This window comes from Lepidochelys kempii, chromosome 1 (genome assembly GCF_965140265.1).
Source record: "Lepidochelys kempii isolate rLepKem1 chromosome 1, rLepKem1.hap2, whole genome shotgun sequence".
NCBI lineage: Eukaryota > Metazoa > Chordata > Testudines > Cheloniidae > Lepidochelys > Lepidochelys kempii.
Window position 1 is genome coordinate 62371347 of NC_133256.1, and position 12242 is coordinate 62383588.

Below are 12242 nucleotides of genomic sequence, written 5' to 3' on the forward strand. Positions count from 1 at the left end.
CTAGTCACAAATACATACTGTTCACAGACAATGCAGAAACATTAGCGTACTGACATGACAAATATTTAGAAGTTCCAACATTAAATGACAATTTATAAGTAGAACTTGATTCACAGAGCATTTCTTTAGTAGTGTCTGTTTTAGATGTGTGTCTATCAAACATTATATAAAAGTTTGATTAGACTTTAGGAGACAACATTTAGTAGAATATATACACTGAATACTACCTAACTAATTACACTGGCAGTGCTTGTTACGTTTGTTCAATGCTGGAGTAACTTCAACTTTTAAAAAAACTGGATAACATTGTTTGAATTTGAAACTTCATCAGGTATTAAGAGTGGTATTCTGTATACACTGAGTCCATGAAAGTCACATCTTTATTACTTGCACAGATACTGCTTTTTTAAAAGCAAGGAAGCAGCATGACAATAGTGCCACTTTTTTTGTATGATACTTGTGAATGTGTACAGATTAACTCACCCACTGATTTCAATGGGACTATTATAATGTGTGTGGAGTTATGCATATGTGCACTTCTTTGCAGGATATAGATCTTGGATATTACATCAGAAAACCAGCAAGATATAAAAACAAATAACTTTTTTGTACTCTAACTGCAAATTGACAGAAGACAAACTGTTTGTCAAACAACTATTTGAAAACACAATTTTAACTGAGAACTCGAAACTCATGGCTATGTTTCACACTGCCAGCTGTAAGTGCTTGCAGTTTCACTATTATGAAACAGTGTTGCACACCTGAATAAATGAGCTTGTATAAAATCCATTAAAAAGGAAGATTTTTAAGCTTCACCCATTCTAACAGAAGTTTGATTTTTTTCAAGTTATTTATGCACTCTGATAACTCAAAGCAAGCATACGACTAACACTGGTAATTTTAAGTGGCTAAAAGGCAGACTTATTTCTTAGTGTTCAAAATAGGGCTGACGCATTAAAAGCGTAGTCACATGAAGAGCATGCACGCTACGCTTCCCACCTACCATCCTGCAAGAATTATACAGCAAGTGAAATGGCCCTGCCAATCAGAGCAACATTTCCCAGTGTAGTTACGATTCAGAACAGCATGGTCATTGCCACAGTGCAGGGCAACGGCATCTGTATTCCCCCTTTATGGGGCAGAAAGAGCACCCACTCAGGTTCCCCTACCCATCACCTCCCTTAGATGGAGATATGTCTCTCTCCCTTCTGACCAGAGTATTTCTAGGCCGAAGAGTTCTTTACCTTCACTACATTATTCTTAGGAAAGACAGGCTGCCCAAGTAGGCCTGCTTACTTTCTCAGATGGTTAATTAAGTGTGACTGCCCACAGTTATAAGGTGCCACATAGCACTTCCCATGCAAGCCTAATTTATTCTTAAGGTAAATACTACACAGAAAACATTAAAAGTTTTAAAAAAAAATTTACACAAAGACTAATAAGCTGACGAGCGATCACCCCAACATGGGCTATGGCTGGAGCCATCCTTCTACATCCCACCCAAAGGGTTTCCTTGTTTCAAATTCCTCATAGCTTAAGCTCAGAACACACACACACACACACACAGTCTTATGCGGCCTCAGTAGGGTCAGTTCTTCCAACCTTTCCCTAAGGATTGCGTCCCCCCATGAACAAGGGGTCCTGTCTGTTTGCTAGATCATGAAGAAGGCCCTGAGCCTGTTTAGAACCAGGCTATTTATCCAAAGATCTTTTCTTTCTCTGTTGGTCCCTGGAAAAATCCAGTTTGAATCCATATATGCAATTCTCTCCAGAGAGTAAATTTAAAAGACCTGATAACTAAAAGGAATTACATTAAATATGTAACTCCTCTAGGAGGAGACGGATGCAATTCCACAAACACAGGGCTTGTCTACACTACTGCATGGGGTCGATCTAAGATGCGCAACTTCAGCTACATGAATAGCGTAGCTGAAGTTGACATACTTAGATCTACTTACTGCGGTGTCTTCACTGCGGTAAATTGACAGGTAATGCTCTCCCGTCGACTCCGCTTGTGCATCTCGTTCTAGTGGAGTACTGGAGTCGATGGGAGAGCACTTAGCGGTCGATTTATCACGTCTAGTATCGACCCCCACACTGGATCGATTGCTGCCTGTCGATCCATCAGGTAGTGTAGACAAGCCCACGTGCTCAACTATATTTTTAATTCAATGGACTCCAATTAGGCATTAAACCTAATTCAATAAGGTTTAACTGAAGTCAGTAAAGTTTATCTTAATTCCATAAGATTTATCCAGGATATTATCAGTCTGCCCAAATCATCAATTACGAAGTGAAACACCTGTGAATTGTTACAGGTCCTTGAACATCACAAGCCCCAAACTAACACCGCCATCTCAACTTTTTGATTCATTCATCTTGCAAAATAGTAATCACACCAGCGTAGGATTACTACTGAACTTAAACAGAAAGTAATCCAGTTTCTCCATGCCATCACTAACATTAAACCAAGTATCACATGCAAATTTATCACGTCAAAAAGTTATTCTACAAACATGCATTACACGGTGCAGCTTTAAATACTAGCTGTTCATTCCTATTAACACATGTAATATTTCTATAATACTGTGGTAACTTAATGACATGTTTTAGCAACTTCAGAGAAAATAATGGTCTATAATAATTTGTGCTTTTAGGCTGATAAATGACTCATCTACATTTATTGGTAGGCAATACCTATATAAGGCAGTTAAACAAGAATATTAAGCTAGAACATTTGATGAAACTTGAAGATGTGCTTCGTAAATAACCAAGTAAAAATGAAAAAAAAAAACTCAAAGCCATTGACAAATTATTGTAATAAGTGACCACGCAGAGAGATTTATGTAGCCATTATGATTTCAGTTTTTTAACTGGGCTGCAAAACAAGTCCATTTTCTGATGCGTGATTTATTAGAGCATGAATTCCAAGTGAATGTAGTATATACTAAAAAAGAATTTTAAAAGAGATTAGCCAGTGATTCTCATGAGTCAGCCCAATAACAGAATCCCAAAAGAAACAGTATTAACATTCTTATCTAAAGAACTCCTAAAATACACTTTTTTAAAAAAAGCTACAATAAATACTGTTTTCTAAATAAGAAACATTAAGGGCCTATCCACCCTACTGGTGCAAACTCAATATTTCTAGGGTGCTTTAATGTAGTACTGTCTACCTGGACCAATTACTGTACAATATTAGTGTGCTTTAGAAATCACATCCTGTAGTACACACTGCTATTCTGTGTAGACAAGTCCTAAATTAAGACTAAATTCTGAATTTAATTTAAACACACTTTTAGAGTGCCCATCAGTATTATGGGCATCAGATTAACATTAAAACTGAAAAAGATTAGAGCACATTAGTACTTAAGACACTGGATCACCGAGTGCACATTAGAGTCTGCAATTATGAGAGACAAGGTATCAATGTCCTGATCAGAAAACTATTGAGTGCACAAAGTTGGGGGGAGATCAAAGAGGCAACTAAGTCTAATTACTCCTTGGGAAATTCTGCACCACTGCAAATGCCCAGAATGTATGTCCCCTGCCGATTTCTTTGCTTCCCCACAGAAAAATAACTTTGACGGGGAAGCAAAGGGAAGCCACAAGAGCAGTCATGCGACCCTCCCCAGCAGTATGTTTTGGGCGCTCAGGGCAGCTAGCAGAGAGGTAAATCACTGTGGGGCAGGAGGCAGGACTGGGGAAGACCCAGCTGGTGGCTCCTACCCTGCGCTGGGCTCAGCTGCTAGTCCCGGCTGGCCTGGGGGAGGACAGTACTTCCTCTTCCCCTGCATCCAGGGCCAAGTCAAACTGACCCACCCCCAGATTTTTCCCCCTGCTGCAGGAAGCTCTACAAACTTCCCCACTCCAGGATCCATTGCTCCGCAGCTGCAGGGAGAGGGATCCCTGTACAAGGAGCTGCTCCCCCCACCCACAGTGCATCCAGACCTCCTCATACCCAGACCCTCCAGCCGAGCATCCCCCTTTCCCCCACTCAGAACCGCCCCGATGAGCTGCACAGTGATCTCCCACCTCTGTGTGGCCAACGGCCTGGGCTCCCCAATGCCATGCTGGAACCTCCACATTTGACAAATAACATTTTCAGAATTTTAAAATATTGTGTGTAGAATTTTAATTTTTTTGGCACATAATGTAACTAATAGTGGACTTTGACTACCAGCATATAAACTGGACAAAGTCACCACCTGAGAAGTTTCAGCAATTTCTCAACCATTTAAACAACTGCTTCTTTATACACTTCTACAGCATACAAATTAATAGTTTCTCCCCTTAGGGCTTGTCTACATAGAAAAATTAATTGCTATAATTATATTGGTATATTTCCAAGTGGACTATTATTTACAACAGTGGACTTTTTAGGTTTAACTTAATTCCCTTTTGAAGCAAGTTAAGCTAAACTGAAAAAAGGCCACTGTTATTGCAAATTATAGCATCCACATGGTAAGTTACACTGATAACTATACAGATATAGCAATGCTGATAAAATTTCCCAAAGTAGACAAGCCCTTGTGCCTCGGTAAGTAGGAATTAGTTCAAGCAGTAACCAGAGTTGAACCATTACATAACTATGACTGTGATGCTGTATGTGAAAAGGAATCCTACCAAAAAATAATGCTGTGAAATGAAACTTCAGGGGATTAAAAAGAGAGAAGAGGAAGCAATAACAAAATAGCAAAAAAAAAAAAAAAATCAACCTATCACAGGTCAAGTGAAGAACCCAAAATTCTGACTGGTTAAAATGTCAACTGACCAGCTATTATTTGAGCTCCATCAAATACTCTAGCAAGAATGCCCTAATGTAGGTATTGGCCTACTTTTTTTTGATTGCATCATGATGCCATTCTTTCAGAACTTCATTTCACTGTGTTTCACATTTTTCCTCTGTTAAAATAATGCAGTTAAGTAACGTTTTGTAATTATGCATAAGTAAGTATCTCAGGTCATGCTTATTGGAAACCATAAAGTCTTACTCTTTTTTTGTTTGTTTGTTACTGTACTAATAAATTAGTGCGTTAAAATAACCTGACAATTGACACTATTTGATCCATCAACTGACCAAATGTTTTTGGATAGGTCACATGTGCAACCCTAGACCCTCGTATTCTCAAGTACCCTCTGAGCAGAGTTGCAGAAGATGTATGTATGCAGAATAGAGGAAGTATGAAGACAAGGACACAATGTAGTATGGTTAAATGACAAGGTTCAAGGATGTTATTTGAGCCAAAGATATATCCTCCAGAAAATGGAACTCCAACCCAAGAGAATCCTATATAATGTAGCAAGCTATTGCAGGTAATATATAAATAAGAGAGAGGTCAGGAGGGAATCTGAGAAGAAACAAGTAGTCCTAAACCAAAAAGCCCATATACCAAAAGCAGCAGTCTAGGATAGAATCCACACGTACTACTAGAACAAACAGAGCAATTAAGAATAATGACCAAGATACCCTGTAAGAATATTTTTTAACACCACATACACATATTGTTTCTAGGCATATACTAAAATAAAGCCAATTAACAAAAGGTACAAAATATAAGCTATGCAGACATTAATACTTCAGGGAATTAGTTGGGAACAACTGCAAGGATAAAACAGAAAAACGAACACTGAGAAATTTTAAAACTTGATTTTTTTTCTTTCAGTACATTAAGATCAATTGGACAAGTGAATGGCAGCATGTGGATAAGAATTCAGGAAATAATCAGTTATTAATCCCTATGTAGATCATTAACTCACCTTTCACAAAGGGTAAACATTCATTCTCACTCAACTGCCACATTATTTTTATCTGATTATCTATAATTAGACATTTGAAGATAAAATGGTGGTAATTTGCCTAAAATGCACTTGCCTAAAAATTCTATAAATGTATAATGTTAATTATACAAGATATATTGGGAAGTGACTGCTACTATGAACTTGTTTGCTCCTAGTAAGAATAATCACTTATCTGTTCTAAAATTAGTAATTTATTTATAGCAGAGAGCAAGGGGAGTGCTAGATTACTTAGTAAGATGCATACCATAACCATACAGTAAGCAGCAAATTGCTATTAAGAACTATTAAATCTTCAAATCTAAATGCTGCCCAAAGCCAACAAAAGAAACCAATCAAGAAACACCTGCCAGTACACATCAACAGCACACATCTGAGCTTAGACACTAAGATTTGTGTTCTTGTTAAGCACTCTGGCCTTTGCTAAATTCAACTTATCCCTAAAAAAAAAATCCTCACTATTGTTAACACCAGTAGTAGCAAGACGGATGCTCTAGGAGCAAATAACGAACCAGTGGTTGCCAGTAGTTTTACCACCATGACACGTGGACCTCCTCTGAGCAGGTATAGATGACAAGGTAATTTAAAACTCCTGGAGCTTTGTTCACACTGGGGGTATGTCTATACAGCAGCTGGGATTCCCAGTTCATGGAGACACATATGCATGAGCAGACCTAGCGTTGGTGCCGAAAAGTAAGTCTGGACACAGCAGTCTGAGGCTTAGGCTAGCTGCCCAAGTAGAACCCTGCACATGCAGTCTGTACTCTGGCGGCTAGCTTGAGCTGCAGCCTGTGCTGCCACAGCTACACAGCTATGTTTAGGAGCTAGCTCAAACAGAGTTTGCACATGCATGTCTACTAAGGTTGCCAATCCTCCCGGCTTCGCCAGGAGTCTCCCAAAATTGGGCTCTATCTCCCGGAGGCTAGCGAAGCCAAACAGGGAGATCTTAGGCCGTTAAAAGTCTGGCGATACAGCAGGGCTAAGACAGACTCCCTGTCTGTGCTGGCCCCACGCCACTCCTGGAAGGGGCCAGCACATTCCTGCGGCCCATTCGGGGGAAGAAGAGGGGAGGCAGGGGGTATGCACATGCTGCCCCCCCATCCCAAGCACCAACTCCACAGCTCCCATTGGTCGGGCACTGGGCCAATGGGAGCTGGGGGGCGGGCAATGCCTGCAGGCACAGACAGAGCACAGAGCGCCCTGGTCTCCTCCCCGCCCAAGGCCACAGAGATGTGCCAGCTGCTTCCTGGAGCAGTGCAAGGACAGGCAGGCAGCCCGCCTTAGCCCTATTGCGCTGCTGACCAGGAGCCACCTGAGGTAAGAGCCTCCCGGCCACCCCCTACTGCACCCCAACCCTCTGCCCCAGCCCTGAGACCCCTCCTGGAGCCAGCACCCCAAACCCCCACCTGCACCCAAACTCCCAACCAGAGTCTACACCCCCTCCCACACCCCAATGCCCTGCCCAGCCGCGAGTCCCCTCGTATACCCAAACTCCCTCCCAGAGCTTGCACACCACACCCCCTCCCACACCCCAACCTCCTGCCCCAGCCCAGTGAAAGTGAGTGAGTATTGGGGACAGCAAGCAACCGGAGGCATGGAGTGAGTGGGGCAGGGCCTCAGAGAAGGGGCAGGGCTGGGAGGTGGGTAAGGGTGTTTGGATTTGTGTGATTAGACAGTTAACAACCCTAATGTCTACCCAAAACGGGAATCACATCACTCAGCAGCTGTGTAGACATACTCTACAACTTCACTACTAATCACCCATGGAGCTGCACCAGGTGAGATTTTTTTCATAAAATAGTTAATACACAGAACAACCTAAAGGATTTTTTTTTTAAATAACCTAGACCAAGAAAATATTTCAGACAAACTACAATTGATGACCCAAGAAATGGATTATTTATAACACAAATTAAACCTCTGGCCGTTTAAACACTTGATCAATTAAGTAAATAAATTGAGTCCTTGGGCTGACCACTTACACGTTAAAAAACCCCTTTAATGATGTTGCGGAGAACCCAATTCTGCTTTACTAGGCTGCCAGTCATGTTCAGCCATGTGGCTAAGTGAAAAAATCTTCCTGCATTTTAATATCTTAAATCTAGTCCCTCTATACCATGTGTTCTTGGTCAGTTGCTATCCAAGAGATGGCTGCATTTCAGAGATGAGGTGAGAGCCCCTATACATCGGTTACATTTGTAAAGTGCTTTGGGATCCTCCTTCGAGCTGAGCGTGCTGTTTAAGTGTAAGATATTATTATTAGCCACACACCTGAACAGACATCCCCAGTTCTAGAGAGGTTTGAAATCTGAACCCAGACCGGGCTCTCACAATTCAGCGGTGTGTTTCAAATGGGCCAAGCCAAAACCCCAGATCCAGGCAGCCGAAACTTTTTTTTTTTTTTTTGCCCCCCTCCGTGGAGGGCGGGGGCGCAAGGGGAAAGTGCCTCAAACCTGGTTTCAGGCTTCGCAGCCGTCTGTGGTGACCCGCGTTCCCCGGGGACCCTGCATCCCGCTCAGGCGCGCCCCGGCCATGGGGAGCGGAGGCGGCTGGGCACCACAGCGGCGCGCCAGCCCGTTTGCGGCGGCCCCGCTACACCCCCCTTCCGGGGGGTCAGGCGGGCCCCTCATGGGAAGCGGCTGCCGGGCCTGCTCCGCCCTGGGCTCCCGCGAGACAAAGGAAGGAAGCGGGCGAGAGCCCGGAGGCGGCGGGAGCTCCAGCCTAGCCAGCGCACGGGGCCAGGGCCGCGCACCTGCTCCCGCGCCCCCGGGGGAGCTGGCTTGACGGGCTGGGAGAGGACGGGCGTCCCGAGCCGGGGCGGGCCTGGCCGCGCGGGGCGGGCACTGACCAGGATCCGCTTGAAGAGGTTGCTCTCCTTGGGCGGCAGCAGCACGGACGGCATGGTGCGCGAGGGCAGCCCGGGCGGCGCGGAGAAGACGCGGCTCCTGACAGGCGGCGGCGGTTTAACTCATTGGCCTGCGCCGCCCGGCCGGCTCCCCTCAATCGCGGCGAGCGAGCGCGGCCCTTGTGCGCAGCTGCCGGGGAGGCCTCGCTTCCCCACTGACGCTGCAAAATGGCCGCTGGGATCCCCCTTGGCGCACGCGCAGATCCTGCTCTCTAGCCTGCGGGGTGCGAGGGGAGCAGCGCCCCCGCGGCCAGTCCTGGAGCCCCGGCGGCGGGAGGCATCCCAGGAGGTAGCGGGCTGAGTTTGGCCTCGCCCAGATTTGCCACCAACTCTCGCGATGTTGTTATAAATCTTGGGATTTGGTGCCTGAGGAGGTCAGCCTTACCCCCTTTGTAGCGCTTGTGGTTGGAGGGGAACCTCTCTCCCCCAACAAGGCACCACCCCAGGGCAAGTCAGAGGAGCTGTGAGATTCAAGGCCTGGTGGGTGGCTCCGTGGCTGGCAGTGCAGCGTGGCGTTTGGCTGCGGAGGGGCATTGGCGGGGTTTGACCTGTACCTGTGGGATGTGACAGGATGGAAAATCCCATTATTCTGATTACACTCTTGCCACCGTCCCTCCTCTTTGCCTTAGCGTCCTGTGTCTGAAGAACTGTTTGTGCTACAACCACATAATCTGAGAGCCAGGAATCCCTACTTTCAAAGAGAGATACAATGCATTCGTCTCTACGCTACCAAGTTTGTGGCTGCTAAGATCTGGCTGGAATTTAAGGAGTGAATGGCAGGCTAGTAATCAGACGATTATGATTATAACCTATGGATGTCATCTAATGTATTCATTCATTTTTCAGTGTTTGACATCAAATGTTAGCTATGTAAAGCTTCCTAGCCATCTCATAAATATTTGTAAGAGTTAGTATTTGTTCCTAGGCTGGCAGTGGTTCCTTTACCAAGTAAAGTGTGAGGCTTGAATGGCTTGCTGCTGTTGACATAATAAGAGTTACCTGTTTCCACATTGAGAACTTTGCTCTTTGAAGTCTGTAGCTTCTCTTGAAGGTGTAGAGTAGGGAATTGTCTGTAACTTCAGTGGCATCACAGATGCAAGTGTCTCTCAGACTTTCCTGGGAAAAAGAAAAGGAGTACTTGTGGCACCTTAGAGACTAACCAATTTATCTGAGCATAAGCTTTCGTGAGCTACAGCTCAATTCATTGGATGCATTCAGTGGAAAATACAGTGAGGAGATTTATATACAGAACATGAAACAAGGGGTGTGTCACGGTTCCTCCCCCACTCTGAACTCTAGGGTACAGATGTGGGGACCTGCATGAAAAACCTCCCAAGCTTATCTTTACCAGCTTAGGTCAAAACTTCCCCAAGGTACAAAATATTACACCTTGGACTGGCCGCTACCACCACCAAACTAATACTGGTTACTGGGGAAGAGCTGTTTGGACGCGTCCTTCCCCCCAAAATACTTCCCAAAACCTTGCACCCCACTTCCTGGACAAGGGTTGGTAAAAAGCCTCACCAATTTGCTTAGGTGACTACAGATCCAGACCCTTGGATCTTAAGAACAATGAACAATCCTCCCAACACTTGCACCCCCCCTTTCCTGGGAAATGTTGGATAAAAAGCCTCACCAATTTGCATAGGTGACCACAGACCCAAACCCTTGGATCTGAGAACAATGAAAAAGCATTCAGTGTTTTACAAGAAGACTTTTAATAAAAAATAGAAGTAAATAGAAATAAAGAAATCCCCCCTGTAAAATCAGGATGGTAGATATCTTACAGGGTAATTAGATTCAAAAACATAGAGAACCCCTCTAGGCAAAACCTTAAGTTACAAAAAAGGTACACAGACAGAAATAGTTATTCTATTCAGCACAATTCTTTTCTCAGCCATTTAAAGAAATCATAATCTAACACATACCTAGCTAGATTACTTACTAAAAGTTCTAAGACTCCATTCCTGTTCTGTCCCTGGCAAGCGCAGCATACAGACACAGACCCTTCGTTTCTCTCCCTCCTCCCAGCCTTTGAAAGTATCTTGTCTCCTCACCGGCCACCCCGGTCAGGTGCCAGCGAGGCCACCCCCAGCCTCCCAACCCTCCACAGGCGAGAGGAGCCCTCCCCTGGCCAGGAGGGATTTCAAAGGGGTTTACCCTTCCCTTTATATTTATGACAGGGTGTTATCATACACACTGTAAGGAGAGTGATCACTTAAGATGAGCTATTATCAGCAGGAGAGCGGGGCGGGGAGGGGGAAGAAAACCTTTTGTAGTGATAATCAAGGTGGGCCATTTCCAGCAGTTAACAAGAACGCGTGAGGAACGGGCGGGGGGGGAATAGTTTTACTTTGTGTAATGACTCATCCACTCCCAGTCTCTATTCAAGCCCGAGTTAATTGTATCCAGTCTGCAAATTAATTCCAATTCAGCAGTCTCTCATTGGAGTCTGTTTCTGAAGTCTTTTTGTTGTAATATTACAACTTTTAGGTCAGAGATCGAGTGACCAGAGAGATTGAAGTGTTCTCCGACTGGTTTATGAAATGTTATAATTCTTGACATCTGATTTGTGTCCATTTATTCTTTTACGTAGAGACTGTCCAGTTTGACCAATGTACATGGCAGAGGGGCATTGCTGGCACATGATGGCACATATCACATTGGTAGATGTGCAGGTGAACGAGCCTCTGATAGTGTGGCTGATGTGATTAGGCCCTATGATGGTGTCCCCTTAATAGATATGTGGACACAGTTGGCTTTGTTGCAAGGATAGGTTCCTGGGTTAGTGGTTCTGTGGTGTGGTGTGTGGCCGCTGGTGAGTATTTGCTTCAGGTTGGAGGGCTGTCTGTAGGCAAGGACTGGCCTGTCTCCCAAGATTTGTGAGAGTGATGGGTCGTTCTTTAGGATAGGTTGTAGATCCTTGATGATGCGTTGGAGAGGTTTTAGTTGGGGGCTGAAGGTGATGGCTAGTGGCATTCTGTTATTTTGTGTGTTGGGCCTGTCCTGCAGGAGGTGACTTTTGGGTACTCTTCTGGCTCTGTCAATCTGTTTTCTTCACTTCAGAAAGTGGGTATTGTAGTTGTAAGAATGCTTGAGAGGGATCTTGTAAGTGTTGGCCTCTTGTCTGAGGGGTTGAAGCAAATGCGGTTGTATCGTAGAGCTTGGCTGTAGACAATGGATCATGTGGTGTGGTCTGGATGTAGGTAGGCGTAGCGGTCAGTAGGTTTCCGGTATAGGGTGGTGGTTATGTGACCATCGCTTATTAGCACTGTAGTGTCCAGGAAGTGGATCTCTTGTGTGGACTGGTCCAGGCTGAGGCTGATGTGGGATGGAAATTGTTGAAATCATGGTGGAATTCCTCAAGGGCTTCTTTTCCATGGGTCCAGATGATGAAGATGTCATCAGTGTAGCGCAAGTAGAGTAGGGGCATTAGGGGACGAGAGCTGAGGAAGCGTTGTTCTAAGTCAGCCATAAAAATGTTGGCATACTGTGGGGCCATGTGGGTACTCATAGCAGTGCTGCTGATTGGAAGGTA

The 12242-nt window shown here is 44.6% G+C and overlaps 1 protein-coding gene across 5 annotated transcripts in view; it reads right to left on the minus strand.

Moving 5' to 3' along the window:
* NAA16 (N-alpha-acetyltransferase 16, NatA auxiliary subunit) overlaps positions 1-8908 on the minus strand; it is a 109017-nt gene extending 100109 nt beyond the window's left edge. For 2 of the 5 annotated variants that reach the window (XR_012159157.1, XM_073345830.1), the window contains exon 1: positions 8648-8907. Coding sequence is in view for 4 of the 5 variants with exons in the window: in XM_073345830.1 (XP_073201931.1) it covers positions 8648-8701 (54 nt within the window). In the remaining variant the exon portion in view is untranslated. Of the gene's footprint in view, positions 1-8647 lie in introns of all 5 variants that reach the window. The other 3 variants (XM_073345785.1, XM_073345815.1, XM_073345841.1) reach the window with 3 other exon arrangements.
* Positions 8909-12242: the final 3334 nt, after the last annotated feature.